Here is a 23,969-nt window from a genome sequence, read left to right on the forward strand (position 1 = left end):
AGGGGAGAAAACATTGCTGTCCCTCTCAGATTTGAAAAATGAAACTAAAAACTGGTCTCTTCTGTGCAGCATAGGGGTTCCTAGCCTCATGATATACCCTATCAATCACCCCCAATCAAGTTCCATTCTACAATCCCGAGGGACCATTAAAATCACAGAACACGCCATTAATTCAGATTAAAACAACCATAATGTTAATTATATGCTTTAGTAACAATAAAGGACATCTGCTACAGACAACACGATGCCAACAAAATTCCCAGGACTGCTAAAACATCCTGCAGAGAAACATGATTAAAATGCATTTCTTAAAGGCACAGTATCGTCACATACTTTCTTGAGGTCCAAATTTGGTTCAGCCAAAAACTTCCTTTTGGGTCACAATATTATTAATTCCACATATTAAACGATCCCTTAACAGTTCCCAAAGTGCAGACCCCATACTCAGTGTTCCGTCAATTTCTGCAGTCTCGCCAAGAATGCAGTGACTGGTTGCCCAGGCAGTCTAGTTGCTGTGTTAAACCAGTGTTACATTATAACAGGCTGTTTAAGGTCACAGTGGTCCGATACTGTGTATACCAATTCATCAAAAGATTTTAAATCCAGGGCTGCAGGCTAGGTTAAACTTTTTATAGTGCTGAAAGTCAGGGGCTCACAAGCGGTCAGGAGGTGAGAAGCACAGGATCACTGAAAACTACAATGCAGAAGGAGACCATTCAGCCCATTGATCCTGCACCGACAACAATCCCATCCAGGCTCTATCCCCCTACCCGCACTTATTTACCCTGCTAACCCTTCCCATAGTATTGGTCAATTTAGCATGGCCAATCCACCTAACCCACACATCTTTGGACTATGGGAGGAAACTAGAACACCCAGAGAAACCCCATGCAGATACAGGGAGAATGTGCAAACTCCACATAGACAGTGACCCAAGGCTGGAAATGAACCCAGGTCCCTGGCGCTGTGAGGCAGCAGTGCTAACCACTGTGCCACCATGCTGCCCACTGCTGGCTTTCTGCCAGTTGTCCCTTTCTATCCCATTTGCATGGAAGAAATACCACATTCTTTCTGCATACTGGAGCCAATCTTTCACACCCACATCATAAGTTTCCAGTTTCCCAAACAGCAGCATTTTCAGTATCTCCCCATCACTGTCTTACCAGGTTCATTGAAACACAAGGCTGTCTGAAACTTGTCTTGTTCCTCGTTGCCAATGTAATGGCTCAGGAAGCCCGACGAGAAAGGAACTTAAGTTTATTACAGAATGCAAAGTTAAACCAATGCTGTGGTGTACACTCATTACCGTTTAGCAGGTCCAGTCCTGGGCCTGCCTTACAAAAAGCTCAGGTAATGAGGTGCAACTGGGCAGGCCCACTGCCTATTACTCATTCTCAATGAGCCCTACAGGGAGATCGATCAACGATTCTCCATGGACCTCATGGGCGTTATCACAGTGATGATAAAGCCCTACCCAAAGTCAACAGACCTTTGGCTGCTCTCGAAATTTTCCAGTCCCACCATGCTGCTTTCCGTCCCTGGGGATGGAAAATCCTGGAATATTTAAATTTACATGAATAATTGGGACCAAATCGATATTAGATTTTACATTGAGCTAATAAATGCCTTGAGTGGAGTAAAAAGAGCAAATAAAGATTAGGTTAGTACAACAACAATGACATGTATTTCAACAGCACCTTCAACAGAATGAAATGTCCCAAGGATCATTATAAAACAAAGTATGGCATTGAGTCAGATAAGACTATATTAGGTCATGTGACTAAAAGTTTGGTTAAAGAGATGGTTTTTAAGAAATGCCTTAAAGACGGATGGCGAGGCAGAGAGGCTCAGGAATGTGGGGAGGATATTCCAGAGGTTGGGACCCTAGAAACTGAGGGACCACCAATAGTGGAGGAATTAAAACTGGGAATGAACAAGAGTGGGGAGGAAATGGTCTCATGTTTTTTCACTAGACTATTAATCCAGAAATGCATTTAATGTTCTGGGGACCCAGCTTTGAATCCCACCGTGGTAGATGTTAGAATTTGAATTCAATAAAAATATCTGGAATCAAGAATCTACTATCATAGAATCCCACAGTCCAGAAGGAGGCCATTCAGCCCATCGAGTCTGCGCTGACCACAATCCCACCCAGACTCCTATTGCCATAACCCCATGCATTTATCCAGCTCGTCCCCTGACACTATGGGGCAATTTAGCATGGCTAATCCCCCTAACCCGCATATCTTTGGATTGTGGGAGGAAACCAGAGCACCCAGAGGAAGCCCACGTAGACAAAGGGAGAATGTGCAAACTCCACACAGACAATGACCTAAGCCCGGCATTGAACCTGGGTCCCTGGTGCTATGAGGCAGCAGTGCTAACCACTGTGCCAACATGCCACCGCAAATGATGACCATAAAACCATGGTCGATTGTCGGATTAACCCATCTGGTTCACTAATGTCCTTTAGGGAAGGAAATCTGCCATCCTTACCTGGTCTGGCCTACCTGTGACTCCAGAGCCACAGCAATGTGGTTGACTCTCAACTGCCCTCCAGCAATAAAAGGGCCAGCGACGCCCATGTCCCACAAATGAATAAAAAGAAGCCCAGAATTAGTGGATTGTGGAGATTTCAGAGCATTGCAGGAGTGGAAGAGATGGCAGAGATAGGGAGGGATGAGGTCATGGAGGGATTTGAAAAGGAGGATGAGAATTTTACATTCAAGATGTCACCTGACTGGAAGCCAATGTAGTTCAGCGAGCACACGGTTGATAGAGAGGTGGGACTTACTGCAACATGGGAGGCAGAGATTTGATTGACCTCATGTTTAAGAGAGGTGAATGTGGAAGAGTTCAGGGGTGCATTGGGATAGTTGAGTCTCGCGGTGACAGAGGCAACGGATGAAATAATGAGAGTTTCAAGGGAATTGGAGACCAGTGCGGAGTTAAGCAGAATGACAGGGATTGTGGAGTGGAGTAGCAGACCTGGGTATAATTGGAGAGGAGTAATACAGGGATTAGACGGAAAGTTAATCATGATTTGAATGTCTGAGATGAATATGAGTGCTGATTGCAATCTAAGCTCTTGTCGCACTAATCCTTGTACATAAAGAATACAAGATTGTTTTCAATGAAAGAACAAAAAGAGCTTATTTGCCTGGCAGCATTATTATTACATGAAGTTACATGGTTGTGGATGAAATTTCCGATATTGTTCCAATTATAGGGCCCTAATCCCAGTTGTCTATCAAAAATAAAACAGTATTTTTATTTAATCCCAGCTCGACTCGGAGGCAGGGGAAGAGGGACCGTTAGATCAGGAAAATGCCGCAGAAGATGAGGTTGCATAGTGGCACAGTGGTTAACACTGCTGCCTCACAGCACCAGGGACCTGGGTTCGATTCCTGGCTTGGGTCACTGCCTGTGCGGACTCCTCACGTTTTCCCCGTGCCTGCGTAGGTTTCCTCCGGATGCTCCGGTTTCCCCCCACAATCCGAAAGATGTGTGGGTTAGATGAATCAGCCAGGCTATATTTTCCTCGGTGTACCCGAACAGGTGCTGGAGTGTGGCGCCTAGGGGATTTCAACACTAACTTCATTGCAGTGTTAATGTAAGCCTAGTAGAGACACTAATAAATAAAAAAAAGTAGAGAAGTTATAGTAATTTATGGCCCAGTTTCCACACAATGAAAATGATCTCAGGTCGCTCTGGGACAGGTGCTATGATATAACAGTTACTGTTATTCCATCTGCTCCTTCCCCACTTCATTCCAGTTTTGTTTTATTTGTTCATACGATGTGGGCGTCACTGGCTGGTCTAGCATTTACTGCCCATCCCTAATTGCCCTTGAACTGACTGGCTTGCTCGACCATTAACAGAAGGCATTTAAGAGTCAGCCACATTGCTGTGGATCTGGAGTCAAATATAGGCCAGACCTGGCAGATTTCCTTCCCTAAAGGACATTAGTGAACCAGTTGGATTTTTAAAGTTTAAAGTTTATTTATTAGTGTCACAAGTAGGCTTACATTAACATGGCAATGAAGTTACTGTAAAAATCGTCTAGTTGCCACACTCTGGCACTTGTTCAGGTACACTGAGGGGGAATTTAGCATGGCCAGTGCACCTAACCAGGATGTCTTTTGGACTGTGGGGGGAAACCGGAGCACCTGGGGGAAACCCACACAGACATGGAGAGAATGTACAAACTCCACACAGACAGTGACCCAAGCCAGGAATCGAACCTGGGTCCTTGGCGCTGTGAGGCAGCAGTGCTAACCACTGCATCACCGTGCCACTCACATGGCAACGATTTCAGATATTTATTGAATTCAAATTTCACCATCTACTCTGGTGGCATCCAAACCCAGATGCGCAGAGCGTTACTCTGGATTTCTAGATTACTAGTCAGTGACAATACCACCACACCACTCTTTCCACTTAGACATTTCAGTCTTGGGCCAATTTCTCTCCCTTTCCTCTTCCAAAGCTCCCTGACTCTCCGTGGGGATACAGGGCCCACAGCGCCCTCTGCTGCCTCACTCAATCATCCATTGTTCAGGTGAGCCCAGTAGGGAAAGGAATTGTTAACCAGAGATTCCAACCCTTGGCCTGTGATTCAAAATCACTGAAACTGACTTCCAAAAAAGAGATATACTGCAACCTTTATGACAATGATGGGCTCTGCAGCCTTTAAATGTGAACCATTTTCAGGGGGGTGTGGTGTTCCCTTCAGTTCTGCATCCAGATTTCAGCATTATCCAGGTTAATCAGCTAAGCCAGCGGAGACAAGGGGGGGAATTCAGGTGAGTTACGCTCAAACCCACTCACACTTTGGTGTTTTCACGAATAGCAAAGGTGCCAGTACTGAGCCCTGCGGCACACCACTAGTCACAGACCTCCACCTAGAAAAAGACTCTTCCATTACGACCCTCTGTCTCCTGTTCTCAATCCATCTAGCTACCTGTCCTTGTATCCCAAGGTAAGTCCATTCAAAAGTCTGACAGCAGCAGGGAAGAAGCTGTTCTTGAGTCAGTTGGTATGTGACTTCAGACTTTTGTATCTTTTTCCTGAAGGAAGAAGGTGGAAGAGAGAATGTCATGGCGTCCTTAATAAGGCTGGCTGCTTTGCCGAGGCAGTGGGAAGTATAGACAAAGTCAATGGATTGGAGGCTGGTTTGCGTGATGGATTGGGCTACATTCACACCTTTTGTAGTTTCTTGCAGTCTTGAGCAGAGCAGGAGCCGTACCAAGCCGTGATGCAACCAGAAAGAATGCTATTTATGGTGCATCTGTAAAAGTTGGTGAGAGTCATAGCTGACATGCCAAGTTTCCTTAGTCTTCTAAGAAAGTAGAGGAGTTGGTGGGCTTTCTTAATTATAGTGTCAGCATGGAGGGACCAGGACAGGTTGTTGGTGATCTGAACATCTAAAAACTTGAAGCTCTTGACCTTTTTACTTCGTTCCTATTTATGTAGACAAGGGCAAGTTCTTCTTTACATTTTCTGAAGTCAATGACAATATCCTTTGTTTTATTGACATTGAGGGAGAGATTATTGTTGCCACACCAGCTCACCAGATTCCTCTATCTCACTCTGTCTCATCATTGTTTGAGATCCGACCCACTATGGTGGTGTCGTTAGCAAACTTGAAAATCGAATTGGATGGGAATTTGGCTGCACAATCATAGGTGTATAAGGAGTATAGCAGGGGGCTGAGAACACTGCCTTGTGGGGCACTGGTGTTGTGATGATTGTGGAGGAGGTGGTGTTGCCTATCCTTACTAACTGTGGTCTGTGAGTTAGGAAGTTTAGGATCCAGTCACAGAGGGAGGTGCCGAGACCCAGATCATGGAGTTTGGAGATGAATTTTGTGGGAATAATAGTGTAGAAGGCTGAGCTGCAATCAATGAATAGGAGTCTGACATTGGTGTCCTTGTTACCTAAGTGATCCAGGGTGAGTGCAGGGCCAGAGAAATGGCGTCTGCTGTGGACCTGTTGCAGCAGTAGGCAAACTGTCGTGGATCCAGGTAGTCCGGGAAGCTGGAGTTGATTCGTGCCATGACTAACCTTTCGAAGCACTTCATAATAATGGATGTCAGAGCCACCGATTGATAGCCATTAAGGCACTCTGCTTGGTTTTTCTTAGGTACCAAGATGATGGTCACCTTCTTGAAGCAGATAGGGACCCCAGATTGTTGTAAAGAGAGGTTGAAGATGTCTGTGAGTACCTCTGCCAGCTGATCCGCGCAGGATCTGAGCGCTCATCCAGCTACCCCTCCAGGCCAGTTGCTTTCCGTGGGTTGACCTTCAAGAAAGCTGCTCTGACATCTGCAATGGTGACCCGAGATACAGGTTCATCCAGGGCTTCTAGGATGGAGAGCATGCTCTCGCTGACCTCTTGTTCAAAACAGGCGTAGAATGCATTGAACTTATCCGGGAGGGATGCGTTGGAGCTGGTGATTTTACATGCCTTCATCTTGTAGCCTGTTACGTCTTGCAGACCTTGCCATAGTCAGCAGGGGTCAGTGTGGCTAGCCTGGGACTCTAGCTTGGTCTGGTATTGTCTTTTGGCAGATCTCATTGAGACGTATAAGATGATGAATGGGGTGGATAGGATAGAGGTGGAGAGACTCTTCCCACTCAGAAAGGACAGTAGGACAAGGGGGCACAGCCTCAAGATAAAGGGGGGGCAGTTTAGAACGGAGTTGAGGAGGAACTTCTTCACTCAAAGGGTGGTGAATCTCTGGAATTCTCTGCCCGTTGAAGTGGTGGAGGCTACCTCGCTAAATGTTTTAAAGACGCGGGTTGATGGGTTTTTGATAAGAGAGGGGATTAAGGGTTATGGGGAGAGGGCGCGAATGTGGAGCTGAGCCACAACAGATCAGCCATGATCTTATTGAATGGCGGGGCAGGCTCGAGGGGCCAGATGGCCTACTCCTGCTCCTATTTCTTATGTTCTTATGTATCTAAGGCAACACGATAGCTCAATGACTATCACTGTTTGCTGTGCAGATACATGGACCCAGGTTGGATCTCCAACTTGGGTTGGTGTCTGTGGGAGTTTGCACATTCTCCCCGTGCTTGCGTGGGTTTTCTCCGGGTGCTCCGGTTTCCTCCCACACCCCAAAAATGTGCTTTTAGGCTGATCGGTGTTAACAAATTGTCCCTAAATTAGACCTCCCTTAATCTGACACACATATAATTCTCTAAATTTGCACACCTTTATTGTGGAGTCCAAGAGACATAGACAAAAGTCACAGGTAGAAGAAGGATTGGAATGAGGCACTCACTGAATGTTAAAATGGCGGTGCGGGCTTATTGGGCCGAAGGGCCTGTTTCCTGTGCTGTGTTGTTCTTTGTTCTTTGTTCTTTGTATCTGGATTTCCTGTGTAGGTCAGTGTCACCTGTCTTGAACGCCTCAGACCTGGTCTTCAGCAGGCAGTGGATATCCCTGTTCATCCATGGTTTCCGATTGGAAACACACGGATTTGCTTCTTTGACACACAGTCTTCTACACAATTACTAATGAAGTTACTGTAGTGGCGAACTCACTCAGGCAGTGGTGATTTAAATACTGTTATGCCCAGGAAGTCTATTTGGTCCTTATGTATTGTTGTTTTGATTGGTGGTGGTTGTTTAGTGTGTTGTGAAGTTCTCCATTTCTGCCTCGGTGTGTGTCCATACTCCCCAGATATCGTCTAGCTATCTGTAACAATGTAACAGTGTTTTGGGGCATTTCTTAAATGCACTGTTCTCCCATTCTGCTATGTAGATGTTTGTATATGTTGATGCAAACTTTTACCCTTGGCTGTCCTCTTGACCTGTAGGAGTACTTGTTATTGAATTCAAAATCATTTCTAGTCAGTCCCAAGTGCAGTATTTGAATCATTATCTCATCGGCTCTGTCTCCCTGGGGGATCCTTTTCTTACTGCCCCAATTCCCCTATCTGTCTCTATGTTTGTGTCAAGACTCTCAATGTCCATTGTGAACAAAAGGCTGTTTAACTGGGTTGTCAGAGAGTTTACTAAAGTGGAAGGTGTCTTTGATGTAACTTGGGTGTTTCCTTGATATTGGATTCAGGAGGTAGTTGATATATTCTGTAAGACTCACTGCCACAGTCTGATACTATGGGTCTGCCCGCAATACTGTTCTATGTACCATCCATGTGTCTGGGTATTTGTGCATTTTTGGGAGCATGTAGAAGACCCTGGGGCATGGCTGCTGGCCTGCTAGATATTTCCTTTGTCTTTTGTTGATTTTTTTGTCTGCTAATAGTTGATTGAGGATGTTCCCTCTGATTTGCCTGGTTTTGGGATAGATAGACCTGTTTAGTTGGTCACAGTGTTCCCTGTTGTACAGTTGCTTATGTGCCTCCAGTAGATATTGCTGTCTGTCTATATTGACAATGTTGCTACCTTTGTCTGCCAGTTTTATTATTATGTTCCTGTTCTCTCTGTGTTCCCTTATGGCCTTTCTGTTTTAGTGAGATTTGGTTTATTTTTCAATTCATAGAATCATACAGTGCAGAAAGTGGCCATTTGGCCCATCGAGTCTGCACTGACCACAATCCCACCCAGGCCCTATTCCCATAACCCCTTGCATTTACCCTAGCTAGTCCTCCTTACACTAAAGGTCAATTTAACATGGCCAATCCACCTAACCTGCACAACTTTGGAGTCTGGGAAGAAACCGAAATACCTGGAGGAAACCCACGCAGACACAGGGAGAACGTGCAAACTCCACACAGACAGTGAACCAAGCGGGAATCGAACCCGGGTTCCTGATGCTGTGAGGCAGTAGTGTTAACCACTGCGCCATCGGGCCACTCTTGTGGGATCCTTGCTGTTTTCACCGATGTTGCTGCAATGAATTCTAGTGTCTCCATACTTGTCCTTGGGGGGGGGGTTTCCATGTGGATTTTGGTGTGAATAGGGATCTGTCCAACTCTTCCCCTTCAAAATAGCCTGCTAGTTTTATTTTTCTGTAGAAATCTTTGAGATCTCCCTCCATTTGACTGGGTTTCAGCTTTGCTGTGGGTACATAGGAAAGACCCTTCTCTAAGGTCCTTCTTTGTGCTTCTGTCAGCTGGAAGATGGTGCTCAGATTTATGACTGTCTTGCCTTGCTGAGGGGATGTGTTATCCTTGGTTGCATGTTCCTCTGCTCGGCCTTCTATGTGCTTTAGTTTAAAGCCTTCAACGATCTTGAGATCGTGTGTTGGGCTGTGGCTTCTGTCCAGTGTGTGTTATCCCACCCCACCATAAAGAGTTTATTGCTGAGTGTTGCTATGTGGTCCTGTGTATTTATGAATTTATTTATCTCTAGTGTGATTGCGTCCTCTTTAGGAAGGTCCCTACTGTAGTTCAAGGCTACTGGTAAAATACGGGCATTGAGGAATCTTACCTGGGCCATTCTTAGGAATGTTTGTAGCTGTTTTGTTGCTGTTGAACCCTTTTGGCTCCTGTTGTTGATACATACTGATATGATGAGTGTTTTCACATGTGATTGGGGATGGAGTTTCTCCAGGATTGCCTGGGCATGTGTGAATTTTGCCTCCGGGAAGCTGTCTATTTGTGTTGCCCCACTGGGGCAATGGTCAACCCTGCTCAGGTTTGAGTCTCCTGTGACTATTATGGGTTTTATTGGCGTGAGGATTCAGTCTCTGTTTTGTGTTTGGGTGTCTTGTTATTACTGCCTAGTGAGTTCTGAGCATTCTTGTTTGGTTGCATGTTGGTGTTCCCTCTATATGCTGTTCCTGTGGGGAGGAGGGGGGCCGTCAAGTGTGTTTTCCCCCTAGCCCTGTATTGTTTGTCCCCCTTTTGTCCTCCCCTTGCTGGGGTGAGCTGGTGTGGTTATCTTCTGTCGTCTCCACCTGGTCCCTTCCCTGGGAGTCCTCCTTGGAGGGTGTTGGGCTGCTGCCTGCCCCCGGGGTTGTGTTATTCTGTTTTTCCATGTCTCTAGAATCCTCCCTGCTGCTTTGTAGATTTGGAGTTGTGGGTGTTGTATTTTGCGTTACACTCCTGTACCAACTAGTTTTTGTTCTCCATTGTGTTTTGGGTCTGGTATCCGTGCTCCTGTTTATGGTGTCGCATGTGTCCCTGTTTTCTCTTCTGGGGGTCAGTGTGTTGCTGTTTGGTTTTGGTCCGGTTGGATTGATTTCCTGTGTGTTGTTGTGTGATGGGGTGGGGATATTCCTGTTACCCTGTTTTGGCTCCGGAGTGTTGGATTGCCATCTATCTGTTCCTTTCCCCCTTTCCTGTTCCTCCTCTGTCCAGTCATCTGTTTCCTTTATCTCTGCCCTTCCCTTGGTTCTAAATTGTCAGTAGTTTTTTTTAAATCATCACTTTAAATAGTTCATCCCTGGTGACATTTGGGGCTTCCTTTTCTCATTGGGTCGCCTCTCTTTCCCCCTCTGGAGTTTGGGTTTCCTGGATATCTGCTGTTTCCCTTGTGGGTTCCTGTAATTTTGGCCTCTAACTTGGTTATGTTTCTGTCTGTTTTTCTGTTCTACCCAGGGTCTTTATTCGGGAGATTGAGGGTTGTGGTTGTTTCTCTGGAGGCTAGGTGGGGTGGGTTCTGTGTTTTCCCAGCCCCGTGTTGTTGTCCTCTGTTTGTTTTTGCACAATGGGCTGTTGGGGTGTTCTTGTTTTGGTGGATGGTCAATGATGCCATATTTTCATCCCCACTGTCTGTTTCATCCATATACCTGTTTTGCCATGTTCCTCATGTTTCCCTGGTTGGTGTTCCATTTTGTTGGTGTGACTCGGTGTTGTGTCACTCCCCGTGTTAACCATGATTTGTATGTCCATGCTGCACCCCGTTCTACTGTTGTTAATGGCCGTCTCCTTGTGTATTGTGTTGCTTCCTGTGCCCCCCCACCCCCCACTTCCATTGTGCCTCTTTGTGTTGTGCTGCCCCAATCTTTATTTCTTTTACCCGTATCTGTTGGATGTGTCCCCCGATTCTCTGTAGTGTTGTGTGTGTGTGTGGCCCCGTTCCCCATATTTCACCTAATTCTGTGTTTAAGACCTCTTCTGTGGGGTCTGTCCTTACTGTCCCTTCCCATTCTTTGCTCCATCTTTCTAGATTATTTTCATATTGGGACTTTAGGATCTCCATGATGCATCTTGTCCAATTTTCTGCATTTATTTTTAAATGTTTCTCTGTGTCCTTTGTTATGTCTGCTAGCTTAATCACTGTCATTAGGTATTTTGTTATTTTTCTGATTCCCCTGGGGCTCTCTGGTTCTGTTTCAAGGTGTACTAGGTGGCGTGCTACCTGGGTCATTTTGTGCACTATTTTTACTCCTGTTTCAAACTCATCTTTGCCCCGTTTTGTTTCTTGTGTTCCTTCCCTGTAACCTGTGCTGGTTTGGCTTCTACTGGGGTTTGTGTTTGTCCATGTTGGGGTCTCGCTCTGTGTTGAGCTGTACAGGTTCCATGGTCTATCCATTAAGTTTTCCTGGAGGTCTGTATTTTATTCCCATGGAGCTTATGTTCATGTTTCCCCAAAGTTCCGGGTTGCCTAATAGGGTGTCCCACGTCCCTTTGTTCATCGTGTAGAGATGCCAGCATTGGACAAGGGTAAACACAGTAAGAAGCCTCACAACACCAGGTTAGAGTCCAAGCAGTTTATTTGATAGTAATCTTACAAGCTTTCGGAAACGGTGTTCCTTCGTCAGGTGTGTGGAAGATTCTGATCAGATTACTATCAAATAAACTGGTTGGACTCTAACCTGGTGTTGTGAGACTTCTTCCTTTGTTCATCCCCTTACTTTTCGATGTTCTTCTGCCCATTTCCGGGTTGTTCCCTATTGTGTTCCCTGAATTCCGATATATTGAATAAGCCCCATTCCCCCTCACTTCCTTCCCCTGTGTCTCCCATGTTTTGGTGTTCCCTTGTCCCTGTGTGGTTGGGTTGTTGCTGCCTCTTCCATCTACGCTTCCCCTGGAATCCCCTGTATTCATCCTGATGATGCTATCTTTGGTGTACAGGTTGGGATCCCCCTGTCCTGAGCTATTGTCCTTGTATTTCTTATCTTCTGTTCCTCCACTAGTCCTCCAACGTTCTATCCTGTCATCTCTGTACTAGAACATAAGAACATAAGAAATGGGAGCAGGAGGAGGCCATCTAGCCCTTCGAGCCTGCCACGCCATTCAATAAGATCATGGCTGATCTGAAGTGGATCAGTTCCACTTCCCCGTTTTCTCCCCATAACCCTTAATTCCCCTGTCTGTCAAAAACCTATCTACCTGTGACTTAAATATATTCAGCGAGGCAGCCTCCATCATTTCAATGGGCAGAGAATTCCAGAGACTCACCACCCTCTGAGTGAAGAAGTTCCTCCTCAACTCTGTTCTAAACTGCACCCCCCCCCCCTCCTTATTTTGAGGCTGTGCCCTCTAGTTCTGCTATCCTTTCTAAGCGGGAAGAATCTCTCTATCTCTACCCTATCTAGCCCCTTCACTATCTTGTAAGTCTCTATAAGATCCCCTCTCAGCCTTCTAAACTCCAACGAGTACAGACCCAGTCTATTTAATCTCTCTCCATAAGCTAATCCCCTCATGTCCGGTATCAGCCTGGTGAACCTTCTCTGTACTCTCTCCAAGGCCAATATATCCTTTCGCAAATACAGGGACCAAAACTGCACACAGTACTCCAGCTGCGGCCTTACCAGTGCCCTGTACAGTTGCAGCAAGACCTCCCTGCTTTTATATTCTATCCCCCTCACTATAAAGGCCAGCATCCCATTCGCCTTCTTGATTACCTGCTGCACCTGCAGGCTGGGTTTGGTTCCACCCATTAGTCTCCCATGTCCATTTCGGGGAATAGTTTGGTGTACTGGGCTCTTGTTCTACCCCTCTGTAGCCTTATCCCTTCTTCTGCAGTCCCTCCCTGGTGCCCAGGTCTGTTTTTGCTGTTGGTTTGATATGGTGGGACGGTACCATATTTATTATGTCCCATATATATTGGTGTATCTTGTTGTGAGAGGGTTGGATGCGGGTACAGAAGAGGGAGGAAGAAAGAAATTAGGATTACTTATTGGGGGGGGGGGTGTTTAAATCCAATGTTGAGTGTTTTGGAGTTCATTTTGAGGGAGGAGAAAAGAAAGGATGGTCAGACATTTAGATTTCGTTAGACCAGATTCTGTTTGCTAGTTATGATGAATTCCCCTTTTGATAAGGGTCTCTTGATCGTAAACCTTGGATTATTTGCTGCAGGCGTTTACATTGCCCGAAACCTATCCAACATTGATTTGATGGCACCCCAGCCAGTGGCGTGAGTGAAATTAAGATGCTGGGAATCTAATAATAGCTGGGAGTCCACCATCATCACTGCTATGCTGTAACTTTCTATACTACAATCAAAACCACTGCACCATAGTTGTATGCCAGCTGTGTCTTACAGAAACAGAAAGCGAATTGATGTACAGAATTAACTGGCTTAGCTCATTGTTCTCCGGAGCATTGAACCTGGTGGCTGTGGCTGTGGTGAGTGGCTGATTTAAAGTGAAAACCGCTTTTTTCCTGTACTTCCGGTTCTCGGGGCTTGTTAGAGTGTAGTTTACTTCCGTACCGGAAGTTAGGCCAGGGGATTGTCGTTAAGGGGGAGCGGGGGGTATAAAAAAGGGGTAGCAGTATAGAGCGGGCAGCGTCGGGAGCGGGCAGCGGAGTGAGTGGGAACTGAGTGAGAAGGGCTTTGGCTTGCTGGGCTTAGGCTACTGCAGGCTTGGAGAAGGTGAGTGACAGATTCCTACCTTGGGCACTTACAGGAGGTTGGGACATGGTAGGGAATATAGGGAGGAATGTAAGTTGCGTCCGGTGCCACATGTGGGAGTTCCTGGTGGTGTCACGGGTCCCCAAGGTACACATCTGCAGTAAATGTTTAGAACTGCAGCGATTGAGGGCCCGGATCAGGCAACTCGAGGGGCGCCTGGAAGATGCGTTTCTAGTTAGGGAGAATGAGGAGATAATGGCTGGGAAACATGAGCAGGAGGAGGTCTCAAGGGCGGAAGAGAAGGGAGGATGGACGACTGTTAGGAGGGGAAAGAGGAAGAAGAAGAGTAGTCAGGGTCCCCCGGCCTCCCCGGAGGCCCCCCAAGGTTCGTCGGCAGGGGCACAGAAAAATAGGAAGGAAGGGGAGACTGATTTAGAGGGACGGAAAGGGTCTGGTAAGGTGATAGTGGTAGGGGATGGGAGGGTCCGAGGGATTGATAGGAGGTTCTGTGGGCAAGGGCGCGACTCCAGGATGGTGGTCTGCCTCCCTGGAGCAGGGGTAAAAGATATAATGGAAAGGGTAGAGGGAATTTTGAAAGGGGAGGGGACCCAGGCAGAGGTCATAGTACACGTAGGGGAAGGGGATATAGGAAGGAGGAGTAGGGGAGAGGTCCGTAGGCAATTTAGGGAGTTGGGGGCCAAACTAAAGGGCAGGACCTCTAGGGTGGCACTGTCTGGGTTGCTGCCCAGTATGAGCAGGGCTAAGAATGACGAGATCATGCAGTTGAATGCATGGTTGAGGGACTGGTGTAGGGTAGAGGGGTTTACTTATGTAGATCATTGGGAGGTGTTTAGGAGAGAAAGGCAACTGTACAGGAGGGGTGGGGAGGATTTGAACGGGAGGGGGACTAGTGTCTTAGCAGGGAGGTTAGCTGGGGTGTTCAGGAATGATTTAAACTAATAGGGAGGGGGGGTGGGGAGGTGGCTGGGAGAGAGACGGGTGAAAGGAAAATTATAAGGGAGAAGGTGGTTCCGAGGGACATTTGTGGGTTGAACTGTGTCTGTTTCAATGCTAGGAGTGTGGCAGGGAAAACGGATGAGCTTAGGGCCTTGATGTTTCTGAGGCAGTTGGATGTGGTGGCTGTAACGGAGACGTGGTTACGGGAAGGGCAGGACTGGCAGCTGAATGTTCCTGGGTACAGGTGTTTTAGGTGTGACAGAGGAGGGTTGAAGAGAGGTGGAGGGGTGGCACTGTTAGTCAAGGAAAACATCACAATAGTGCAGAGGGAGGGCGATATGGAAGAGATAGGGATTGAGTCGCTGTGGGTGGAGTTGAGGAATAAAAAGGGAGAGATCACACTGCTAGGGGTGTACTATAGGCCACCCAACAGCCCAAAGTCAGTGGAGGAGGGAATTTGCAGGGGCATTTTGGACAGGTGCAGAAAGAATAGAGTGGTTGTAGTGGGTGATTTTAATTTTCCCGGAGTGAATTGGAGGGGGCCTAGAGCTGGGGGTACGGAGGGAGAGGAGTTTGTGAAATGTGTTATGGAAGGGTCGCTAGAACAGTATGTAACTTGCCCGACTAGGGGAGGGGCTATACTGGATTTAGTGTTGGGAAACGAGCCAGGGCAGGTGGGTGAGGTAGAGGTAGGCGAACATGTGGCGAACAGTGACCACAAGTCCGTCTACTTTAGGATAAAAATGGAAAGGGACGAGTGCCGTCCAAGCGGGAGTGTGCTGAACTGGGGAAAGGCGAGCTATGGCAGGATTAGGAGGGAGCTGCAGCAAACTGACTGGGAGGGACTGTTAGCTGGCAAGTCCACGGTTGGCAAGTGGGAGGCTTTTAGGGACAAAATGAAATGGTTGCAGGGGAGGTTTGTTCCGGTTAAGCGAAAGGATGGGAAAGGTAGGATTAGAGAGCCGTGGATTACGGGGGATATTGAAGACTTGGTTAGGAAGAAGAGGGAGGCGTATGATAGGTCAAAACAAATGGGTACGGAGTGTGCGCTGGAGGAATATAGAGAGAGTAGGAGGGAGCTAAAAAGGGGAATTAGAAGGGCGAAGAGAGGGCATGAGATGGCTTTGGCCGGTAGGATTAAGGATAATCCTAAGGCATTTTATTCCTATATTAGAGGCAAGAGAGTAGTTAGAGGGAAAATTGGTCCTCTTAGGGACAAGAGTGGAGAGTTGTGTATTGAGTCGGAGGGAATGGGGGAGCTCCTGAATGAATACTTTGCGTCGGTATTCACGAAGGAGAGGGGTTCGGAATCGTGCGGTCTCTTGGAGGGAGCGGAGGTTCAGTTGCAGGATATAGTTATTACGAGAGAGGAAGTGCTAGGGCTTTTAGGTAGCGTAAGGACGGATAAAGCTCCGGGGCCTGATGGTATTTATCCCAGGCTGCTTAGGGAGGCGAAAGATGAAATTGCTGGGCCTCTGGCGCACATCTTTGTCTCTTCTTTGGACACAGGTGAGGTCCCAGAAGACTGGAGGGTAGCAAATGTGGTCCCGTTGTTCAAAAAAGGTAGTAGGGATAACCCTGGGAATTATAGGCCAGTGAGTTTGACGTCGGTGGTAGGGAAGTTAATGGAAAAAATACTTAGGGGTAGGATGTATGAGCATTTGGAGCGTTGCGATCTGATTAGGGATACGCAACATGGCTTTGTTAGAGGGAGGTCTTGCCTTACGAATCTGGTGGAATTCTTTGAGGAGGTGACAAGAACGGTTGACGATGGGAGAGCCGTTGATGTCATCTACATGGATTTCAGTAAGGCGTTTGACAAAGTCCCTCACGGTAGGCTGGTAGAAAAGGTTAAGGCGCATGGGATACGAGGCCAGGCAGTTAGGTGGATTGAGAACTGGTTGGGAAATAGGAGACAGAGGGTAGTTGTGGAGGGTACCTTGTCGGGCTGGAGGCCAGTGACCAGTGGTGTGCCGCAGGGCTCGGTACTGGGACCTCTCCTCTTTGTAGTCTACATAAATGACTTAGAAGAGGGAGTAGGTGGTGTGATCAGCAAGTTTGCTGATGACACCAAGATGGCAGGGTTGGCGGGTACAGAACTGGATTGTCAGGTGATACAACAGGATATAGATAGGTTGGTGCAGTGGGCAGATAGGTGGCAGATGGCATTTAATCCTGACAAATGCGAGGTGATGCATTTTGGAAGGAATAATGCAGAGAGGAGTTATGTGATAAAAGGTAGGCCGATTAGGAGTATAGGTGTACAGAGAGACCTGGGAGTGCAGGTCCACAAATCCATGAAGGTTGTGTCACAAGTGGATAACGTTGTTAGGAAGGCTTATGGGATGTTAGCCTTTATAGGAAGGGGCTTAGAGTATAAAAGCTGCCGTCTAATGCTTCAGTTATACAGAACGTTGGTTAGACCGCATTTGGAGTACTGCGTCCAGTTCTGGTCACCTTATTACCGGAAGGACGTGGAGTCTCTGGAAAGGGTGCAGAGGAGGTTTACCAGGATGTTGCCTGGCATGGGGGGACTGGGTTACGAGGAGAGACTGAAGAGACTGGGGCTATTCTCCTTGGAAAGAAGGAGATTGAGAGGGGACATGATAGAGGTATATAAGATACTGAAGGGAATAGATAGAGTTAATAGTGAGAGACTGCTCCCTAGACTGGGTACGAACACAAGAGGTCATCAATTAAGGGTGAGGGGGGGGAGGTATAATTTGGAGGTAAGAGGAAGGTTCTTTACACAGAGAGTTGTGGGGGTCTGGAATGCGCTACCGAGTAGGGTGGTGGAGGCAGGCACGTTGGACTCGTTTAAGATGCAGTTAGATAGGCATATGAGTGAAACGGGAATGGAGGGATATGGTAGGGGCTATTAAATAGGGTAAACCTCGGGAGACACCGGAAGGGCAGGCTGTATAACTAATATGTTTTGTCTTTATTCCACAGGTGGAGGTCCACCTCGTGTCAAGCGAGGGGCATGCACACGGCGGGTTGTGCGTGGGCTGCTCTTGGAAGTCCAGGAGTGGCCTAGTACTTCATGTCGGTGTGTGTGCTTGAACAAGCGCCAAGCTTGATCCTGGACCGATAGACGGGCTCCACAACAGCTCAGTGACTAGCACTGCTAGCTGTGCAGATACATGGATTTGGGCCTGTGTCTGTGGGAGTTTGCGCATTCTCCCTGTGGTTGCGTGGGTTTCCTCCGGGCGCTCCGGTTTCCTCCCACACCCCAAAGATGTGCTCTTAGGCTAATTGGTTTCCACCAAATTGACACTATTTCTTCCCTGAATCTGACTGAGTAGGGTCCCATTCGTAGACATGCAGGGTAGAATAGGTGTAGGGCGATGCGGCGGCGCGGGCTCGTTGGGCCGAAGGGCCTGTTTCCCGTGCTGGGTTGTTCTTTGTTCTTTGTTCTTATCCTCTTTAAAATAATCACCTTTCTTGGGAGGGGGGGGGGTTCTTTTTTTTAACCTGACAATGAGTCACCTTGTGTCCAGAGTTCTTTCCGTAACTCAAAATGATTCAGGGAATCTGGAAATGACCAATTTTTAGGCAGCCCCTTTTGTTAGTTGTAACGAGTCAATCTCTGTCCAGGTTTCTCCCATTTTTCTCACACCAATCTTTGAGCCTCATTAGTCATCTCTCTAATGTTATGCCAATTGGCAAATGGCCCAGGTTATTTTTGATTTGGTTTGATTTATTATTGTCACATTAGCATACAGTTGAAAGTATTGTTTCTTGCGCAGTATACAAAGCATACCGTCCATAGAGAAGGAAAGGCGAGGGTGCAGAATGTTGTGTTACAGTCATAGCTAGGGTGTAGAGAAAGATTAACTTAATGCAAGGTAAGTCCATTCAAAAGTCTGACAGCAGCAGTGAAGCTGTTCTTGAGTTGGTTGGTGGGTGACCTCGGACTTTAGTATCTTTTTCCAGACTGAAGAAAGTGGAAGAGAGAATATCTGGGGTTCTTAATTATGCTGGCTGTTTTTCCGAGACAGCAGGAAGTGTAGGCAGAGTCAATGGATGGGAGGCTGGTTTGCGTGATGGACTGGGCTACATTCACAACTTTTTGTAGTTTCTTATGCCTCTGGATTATGTCTTTATCAAGTTATAACATCTTAATAGAAAAAGCTTTAATTTATTGCAAACACAGGGTTACTCAATTACATCAGCATTTAACAAAATACTGAGAAGGCATGTTTACAGCAAGTGTCCACAGAGGTACAAATCTGCTCCCAAAGTACAATGCAGAGAAGAACCATCATGCTTTCATATATCACCTCATGACCTCATATTGTTCAAACTACTTTGCAGTCAATTTCAATAATGTTGAAGTGCAGCCCCCATTGTAAGACAAGAAATAGAAAGTACTGAATGAGAAAAGGCCATACAGTCCTTCAGGACCTTCTCACCTCAGAGCCCAGTTACAGTCCATCACATCAGAGTCTCTACCACCTTAGTTTCAAGTCCAAAATGAAAGCTATCTATCAAAAGTTTCGAATCCCTTGTTTCTTGTGAGGGTTAGTATGATATTGACTGTGATTGTGTGACAGTGACTGTGATTGTGTGACAGTGACTGTGATTGTGTGATATTGAACTGTGACAGGCAGTGTGATATTGACTGTGATAGTGTGATATTGAACTGTGAGAGACAATGTGATATTGACTGTGACGTGATTGTGATATGTTGTTTTAATGCTGTTTGTAACATGCTCTTGATTCAGTGTAGTAACAGCAACTTCTAGTCTCATCCAGTAATATGTAGAATTCAGCTCTATTGTGATATGAAGAGTGACTGGACAGATGAATGGAATGTGTTGAACCTGGCTGGGAAGCGTCAGACTGTGAATAGTGGAATCCAACAAGAAACAAGGGGTTTTCTTTTTATTCTTTGATATATAATTTGTAATTCTTCACTGGGTGCTGCTGTTAACCTCAAGCATAAAATCCCAGAGATGATTCATCTCAAAATGTTATTTCAAGAGGAGGCACAGAGGCCACTTGAACCAATTCAAACCATCTTTGCTTCATGCATATTCTGATTTCCTTCCTTCCTTATCCAGTTTGTCCTTGAGTTTTTTAAATGTGGGACGCTTCCCAGGATCATATTCCCAGCAGGATTTCATCATGTTGTACACCGAGATGGGACACTTCTCTGGACAGTCCATCCGATATCCTTTCTCTACCTTGTCTGACAGGTCCGTCAGTGACTGCAAACAAACAGGCAGAGGGGTAAGCATTGGCACTTCAACAATAGTGCATATCTGGAAAACTAGACTCGCAAAAGACGTTTTAAAGTCAGGATTGCCACCAAGGGTTCAGCGCGTCATGAGATTGATCTACCAGTTAAAGTCAATTGATAATGTAAGAATATTTATGACGATAAAGAGCCATTACAGTGAACAGTGAAATCCAGAATTCTTGGGCCAGGGACACCAAGATCAGTGGAAGGCTCTCCCAATCCCCATCCAGTTAGCACTGCTGCCTCACAGCGCCGTGGACCTGGGTTCAATTCCCAGCTTGGGTCACTATCTATGCAGAGTCTGCACAGTCTCCCCATGTCTGCATGGTTTCCTCCAGCTGTTCCAGTTTCCTCCCACAGTCTGAAAGAAACCTGGTTACGTGCAACCGGCCATGCTAAATTCTCCCTCAGTGTACCCGAACAGGCGCCGGAGTGTAGTGACTAGGCGGTTTTCACAGTAACTTCGTTGCCGTATTAACGTACGCCTACTCGTGACAATAATAAATAAACTTTAACTCTAAAACAATTCCATCACAACTAAAGTATAAATGTGCAATAAGATGCTTGAAGAAATAGGCCCGTCAATTTTTATACACATTAGTAATAAAGCAAATCCAAATGCAATGAACTGTGCTTAAATTAAACAGCTGATTTTTTTTTGAGTAGAATTACATTGAACATACAACAGAGAAACAGGTCATTCAACCTAACTACTTTATGACAGTCTTTATCCTTCATTCTAGCCTCCTTCCATCCTTACTCATCCAGCTTTACCAGCTCATTCCCTCGCATCCTTATTTAAGTTCCTCTTAAAGACACACAAAGAAGCAACATACTGCGTGCAGATGGCATCTGAAACAGGAACACAGGATGCTGTTAAAAAGCAGCAGTGTCCGTTTGGCTCCATGTTCTGATCAGGGGCCAAATGGATTCGGTTTTCTCTCCCTACAGATACTGCCAGACCTGCTGTGTTTTTCCAGCATTCTTTGTTCCCCTTAAATTCATCTGTTTTCTTTCTCTCAACCATTCTTTGTGGTAGTGAGTTCCACATTGTCGCCACTCTTTTGGGCAAAGAAGTTTCTTCTGAATTCCCTATTGGATTTCTTGGTGACTATTTTATATTGATGACACCTAGTTTTGCTCTTCCCTACTGGTAGAAACATTCTCTTCTCTGTGCCTGATCTATAAAAATCTTTCAGAATTTTAAATACCTCTATTAGCTCTTTCTCTTTTCATGAAAAAAGATGCAACCTGTTCACCCTTTCTTGGTTGGTATAACCTTGCAGTCATCACCTGTTAATAAATCTTTTTTGCACACACTCCAGCGTCTCTACACTGATCAAAATCGCACACAAAACTTCAAAGGATGCCTGAAATAAAGTTTCGTGCAAGATTAGCATTACTTCCCTACGTTTCAATTTTAGCTGTTTCGAACCAAACCCCAATGATTTTTGATTTGCTTTATTATTGTCACATGTATTGGGATATAGTGAAAGGTGTTATTTCTTGCGTACTCTCCAGATAAAGCACACCATTTGTGGAGAAAATAGGGGAGAAGGAAAGATTCATAGAATCCCTACAGTGCAGAAGGAGACCATTCAGCTCATCGAGTCTGCACCAACCACAAACCCACCCAAATCCTACTCCTGTAACCCCACATATTCACCTGCTAATTCCGACACTAGGGTCAATTTAGCATGGCCAATCAACCTGACCCGCACATCTTTGAACAGGGTGCAGAATGTAGTGTTACAGTCATAGCTAGGATGTAGAGAAAAATTGGCTTAATATATGGTAGGTCCATTCAAAAGTATGATGGCAGCAGAGAAGAAGCTGTTCTTGAGTCAGTTGGTACATGATCTCAGATCATTTTGTATCTTTTTCCTGACAGAAGAAGGTGAAAGAGAAAATGTCCGGGTTGCGTGGACTCCTTGATTATGTTGGCTGCTTTGCAAGGCAGCAGGAAGCGTGGACAGAGTCAATGGATGGGAGGCTGGACTATGTTCATGACCTTTTGTAGTTCCTTGCGGTCTTAGTCAGAGCAGGAGCCATTTCAAGCTGTGATACAACAAGGATGCTTTCTATGTTGCATCTGTAAAAGTTGTTGAGTCATAGCAGACATGCCAAATTTCCTTAGCCTCCTAAGAAAGCATTTGTTCATGTCTTATTGACATGTGTCACTATTTTAATGATTTGGGTATTGGTAGTCCCAAGTCCATTTGTTCCATTACCCCACTTAGATTCTTATTTTCAAAATAAAGTGACACCTTATTTTTCTTACTCAATATCTCACACTTATCCACGTTGAAATTTGTTTGTCAACAACAAAATAAAACCGCTCGCTACCTGACTGGAAAATCTGCAATAGCCATCACCTGTTATATCACAGCAAGGATGTACTAATTAATTCTAATTCTCAACAAACTATTTCAACTGCAGTCTTTTCTGTGTAGAACAGTCAGCCGATATATCAGCCCAGTGCACCATGTCATGAAGTGACAATGATAATAACTTGTTCGTTATCAGATACTTATGTCGACTCCTCGAATTTAACAGAGGAAGATTTTATTTGAGGGAGGAACCAGTCACGGTGTCATTGGGCTTGCATTAATGTACACCAGAATGGGAGGTGCCAATCAGAATGCCTTCAGTTTTAAAGATTCTTTGCACTAAGTGCAGCACTAAGTGTGGGGGTGAGGGGGTGGCACAGCTTCCTGTAGAAACTCAGCCCTTCCAGCGTGACCACATCTGCATAACGTGTTAACCTCTAGTTATGACTCTGGAAAGAGCTATTCCAATTTAGCAAGTAATTAAGTGTCACATGAGGATAAAGCGAGGAGGGGATAATGGAGGATTATGGGCAGGAAGTTTTATTTCCACGGCAACAGTGTTGCCAAGGGCGTCTCGAGACGAGGGCAGGCAGTGTGAGAGCCAGTAAGGATCGAGCACATTTGGCACTGGTTTTTAACCCTTTAGTGGCTACTGGGGTCATTAGCAACATTCACCATTCCAACACACAGTATGTGCTCGGGGATGGACATGGCTGTGAGGGAATTGGGTGTGAAATGTCTTTGACTGAGATGGAATTATAGGGAATTGGGTTCTTATCTGAAAAGGAAGATTGTGCAGGGTTACCAAGGGGAGGTGGGAGAAAGGCATTATTTGATGAGCCGGGGCAGTCATGATGGGCCAAATGGCCTCCTTCTGCACTGTAATAATGTTGACAGGAGCTTTTGCCTGCCTGATTCTTTTTCTTCCGGTTGAAGTGGAGAAGCAAACAGAGCGTAAGTGATTAAAAATCCAGAATGAAAGAGAACTTGCTGGGATTGTGCACCAGGTCAGAGAGCAACTGAAATAAAAACGGAGGTCGGAATATCAAATGGAGATCCTTCAGTAAAGGGGATGAACCTCATTTCCATCATTCCAGTCTCATATACTCTTGGTACACAAGGAGTTGGAGAAAGGATGCAGTCCAGTTAGAAAGAAAGGCAAGTTACAGACCATATCCCTCAAATCTCTGTAAACATTTAAAGTACAAGACAGATTGGGTTTATAAAGAGCAGCATCAGAGTGAGTGTCCTCCAGATAGAATGGACAGCCTGAGTGTTTCTCTAATGAACTGCCTCTCCCAAAGCCCTGATTCTAATTTGACCCACCCAGGAGGAACAGGGCATGTTTGGGTTGAACTCCACTCCCTCTTATGCTGTTTTGACATCAATGCAGTATTAAAATGGGACTGGGTGTAAAATGGAACAAGTCAATAAAGGTAGGAAAAAAAATGCAGCAAGTACTCAGCAGGTCAGACTGCAGAGAGAAAAACAGTTAATATCAGAACTGCAGCCTTGTCTGTTTCTGTCACAAATCTGCAACACCCCCAATATTTTACTTACTTTTATATTCTATATTCCTGCCAATGAAGGAGAGCATTCCATATGCCTTCTTTACAACCTTGACTACTTAAACTGTGTACTTGCAGGTCAAGATCTCTCACTTCATCTACCCATTTTAGTATAATCCCATTTATTATGTATTCTCTACAACTGTTTGGCCT

At 45.8% G+C, this 23,969-nt stretch overlaps 1 protein-coding gene across 1 annotated transcript in view; it reads right to left on the reverse strand.

Annotated features, from left to right (window-relative positions):
- Nucleotides 1-18,774: 18,774 nt before the first annotated feature.
- The window catches only part of matk (megakaryocyte-associated tyrosine kinase), an 84,249-nt gene continuing 79,054 nt past the window's right edge, over nucleotides 18,775-23,969 (reverse strand). The window contains exon 14 of the mRNA XM_080213242.1: nucleotides 18,775-19,886. Coding sequence (XP_080069368.1) covers nucleotides 19,704-19,886 — 183 coding nt within the window. The 3' untranslated portion in view covers nucleotides 18,775-19,703. The remainder of the gene's footprint in view (nucleotides 19,887-23,969) is intronic.

Source organism: Carcharhinus amblyrhynchos, chromosome 26 (genome assembly GCF_965287045.1).
Source record: "Carcharhinus amblyrhynchos chromosome 26, sCarAmb.v2.hapA, whole genome shotgun sequence".
Taxonomy (NCBI): domain Eukaryota; kingdom Metazoa; phylum Chordata; class Chondrichthyes; order Carcharhiniformes; family Carcharhinidae; genus Carcharhinus; species Carcharhinus amblyrhynchos.